The sequence below is a fragment of the Meleagris gallopavo genome, chromosome 1 (genome assembly GCF_000146605.3).
Source record: "Meleagris gallopavo isolate NT-WF06-2002-E0010 breed Aviagen turkey brand Nicholas breeding stock chromosome 1, Turkey_5.1, whole genome shotgun sequence".
Lineage (NCBI taxonomy): Eukaryota > Metazoa > Chordata > Aves > Galliformes > Phasianidae > Meleagris > Meleagris gallopavo.
The window spans coordinates 78,177,691-78,180,762 of NC_015011.2; the positions used below are offsets into that span (position 1 = coordinate 78,177,691).

The window sequence follows — 3,072 nt, forward strand, 5'->3', positions numbered from 1 at the left end:
CTTATATTTCTTCTAGTGGTGACCTTTATCACAGTAACTTGGTAAATTTAGACTCAGAAAGTGATAGTTTGGAAGTAAAATAAATTACCCTAGAGTGCAATTTGTTAATTTTAGAAGTTTACTAGTGTAGCACTGTATGACTGGTACTAACTTGGAAAAACGATGGTATGTAATGAGAAAGAGAACAGGTCCACAGGAGGAAAAAAAAAAAAAAAGCTTATTTTAAATAGAAGAACAGGCAGCATTTTTTCTTGCTGAGGGATCTTGCTGAACTGACAGCAGCAGGAGAAGAAAGCTTATCAGGTACTTGGGAAAGATAAAAAGAAAACTAAAAATTGAAAGAAGGTTTTTTTTATACAAAGAGCCTATAGGTTTGAATGGAAAAGTGGCATTTTAGAAGTGCCAGGAAGAGTGTGGGATGAGAGAAGGACTGCCTTTTGATTTGGTGTGTTCTTTTCCTATGGAAAGAAAGGATGAATTTACAGTCTAGTTAGAAAGCTAACCTGCATCGCGTCACCTGGCTGCAGAGGTGAGGCCTACAAACCCTCCCGAAATGGAAATGGAGACAATCAACATATATGCAATACAGGTAAGGCAAATTAGGAAAAGATTTAGACTATATTTTTGTGTGATGTAATCTTCTGCACTTGGAGTTGTATTGTTCAGTGCTGCAAATGATGCTTTAGCAAGGGTAATCATCAACCTTTTCATCCACCTGCTACAAACCAGCAAGAAAGAGTGACCTTGCTTTCAGGAGAAAGCTGGTAGGAGAAAGCTTACTAGGATTCTGTAAAGTAGGTAGGTGATGCTGCAGATGCTCTTCAGTGGCTGAAGTGGACTGATTTCACAGATCTCTTCACTGGAGAGCTCAAATCATGTAAATGTTCACATATAGGATATTTGAAAATCAACCAAATGTTGGCAGAATTAATCTAAGTGGAAGTGTATTGTAATGGAACCCTTCCAAAAGAAAATAATCTGAAAATAGGTTCAAGAATGACTACGATTAAGGGATACATTTTTCTGATTTCTTTCCTTGTGTCCAAAAAATCTCCCGAAGTCTTGTATCTAAATAGTGTAAATGTACTACTCCAATACAATACCTAATATCTAGGTGTTAGTTAAACTGTAGAAAGTTCTCCCCAAGCAGATGTTCTTGCTGCATTCATCTTAAAATGGACTGTATAAAACATAGATCATCATACTGCATGAGGGAAGATGGCATGGATGGCTTAATAAGACTTCTTTTCTCTTGCTTTCATGGCTGTATGACTCTCCAAAATTCACAAGTTTAAATGGTGATTATGTCTGATTTTTTACTGCCTCGGGAAAATGGTGTTAATAAGCAGACAAAGCAATCCACTGGGGCAACCATCTCTTAAGTGCATTACTTCAAAAATGGAAAAGAAGTTGCAGCTCCCCCAAGAAGTTGTTTTGGTTTTTTCCTATGGCACATCACAATCCTCACGACACATTACTGCTGTTCTGATCTCTACAGAAAAATGAAGGTGAACTGTCACCTAAACTGAGCATGTTCATCAAAGACTGAGTCCTATGCAATGACTTCATTTTGCTTCATTTCAGCAATTAGTGATGTGCACGCTCAGTGCTAAGCACCCAAAGTCTTACGGACTTCAATGAGACTAAACTTAATAGCTCCCCTGATTATGATAGTGTTGTCAGATCAGAAGGATGGAAGATGCTGAATAAATTCATGTTTGCAGAGGTCTATGACTGCTTTTTTGTTCCCAGTGAGCAAGGGAACAACACATCTACTAATTTATTTCTTTATAAATGGAGGCTAATTAAAGGATTTAGCCAACAGATAAGGTAAAAGATTTCCAGTTCTTCACTTACTAGAATCTTTGTAGAATAAATAAATAAGAGAGGCTTTAGAAATACACTTGTATTTCTAAGACAAATACCTAACAACAACAAAAAAAGATAAAACTCATTTCTTTCCTTCTCTGGGCATTCCTTCAACAACCAGGTAGGAAATAATGGAGGATCAAAAGAGGATAAATGAATAGTGCTAAAATCATCTTACTTACAATTGATGGTTTTTCCAAAATTGGAGTGGGGGGACGAGGGACAGGCTTTTCTACTTTTTCAAGGAAGCGAAGAGGCTTCTTTGGCTCCTTGACTTTATTCTTCTTCTCCAACAGTGCCTGAAACAGTCATAGAGTTTACTCAGAACTGAGCCAGTTAAAGCAAGACAGTAAGGCCTCTACTGCAGATGCTAGCCACTCCTGATCACACCGACCGAAAGAAGTTCTGCATTTTGCAGGCTTATGGCTTCCATTCTGCACGACACAGCAATTGAAAAACTACATAGTTTTATAGTATATAGGAATATAGCTGGTAGATTATGCTATTCGTTGGTCAGAAGATACCAATGGGAATTTCTAAACAATTTGTAAGAAAGTGAGAGCTATTTTATGATATTTACAAGTCAATCATCAGCAACTGTATAAAATGAGTTGCCTGAAATTGGTGTGAACCCAATCTCTAAAATAAATCATTCTTGAAAGTAATTTTTTCCATTTGAAAATTTAACACTGACCCATCTGCAAGCAGAAGCAGTTGTATGTGTTACTTTCTTGCCTTATGCAATGACAAAGATGTTAATAACATTCCTATGATAGAAGTAAAGTTCTTTCAAAGCATGGGTAAGAATATCACAATTTAATTACAGTTTATGTATTGAAGAAAATGGTTATAAGCTTTTTGTCTTTAACTATAGGTATAACGACTGTTACTGCAGGTTGAAAGTGTTATGTAGCCACTAGTAAAGGGGTTCACTCCAAGAGTCACTGTTCTGTGCTCCCTCCTTGGGAAAATATCCCTGTATGATATCCTGTTTGTGCGTAGGGCTGTACTGAATGATCCAGGACCTCTTTGGAAAATATGCTCTGAAACTCTCCTCTGCCCAGCAGCACTCACAGCAACTGCATAAGTAGATTAAAGGCAAAAAAGGAAAATAAGCTTGCCTGAGAACTTCCTCCTACCAGGAAAATTCACCATGAAAAGTGCACTTTACTCTGCTTGCAGCTGCTTGGTGGCAGATGCCAA

At 37.5% G+C, this 3,072-nt stretch overlaps 1 protein-coding gene across 3 annotated transcripts in view; it reads right to left on the bottom strand.

Moving 5' to 3' along the window:
• MAATS1 (MYCBP associated and testis expressed 1) overlaps positions 1-3,072 on the bottom strand; it is a 36,820-nt gene that overhangs the window by 12,921 nt on the left and 20,827 nt on the right. For all 3 annotated transcript variants that reach the window (XM_019618565.2, XM_019618561.2, XM_010719052.3), the window contains one exon: positions 2,052-2,168. In XM_019618565.2, coding sequence (XP_019474110.1) covers positions 2,052-2,168 — 117 coding nt within the window. The remainder of the gene's footprint in view (positions 1-2,051; positions 2,169-3,072) is intronic.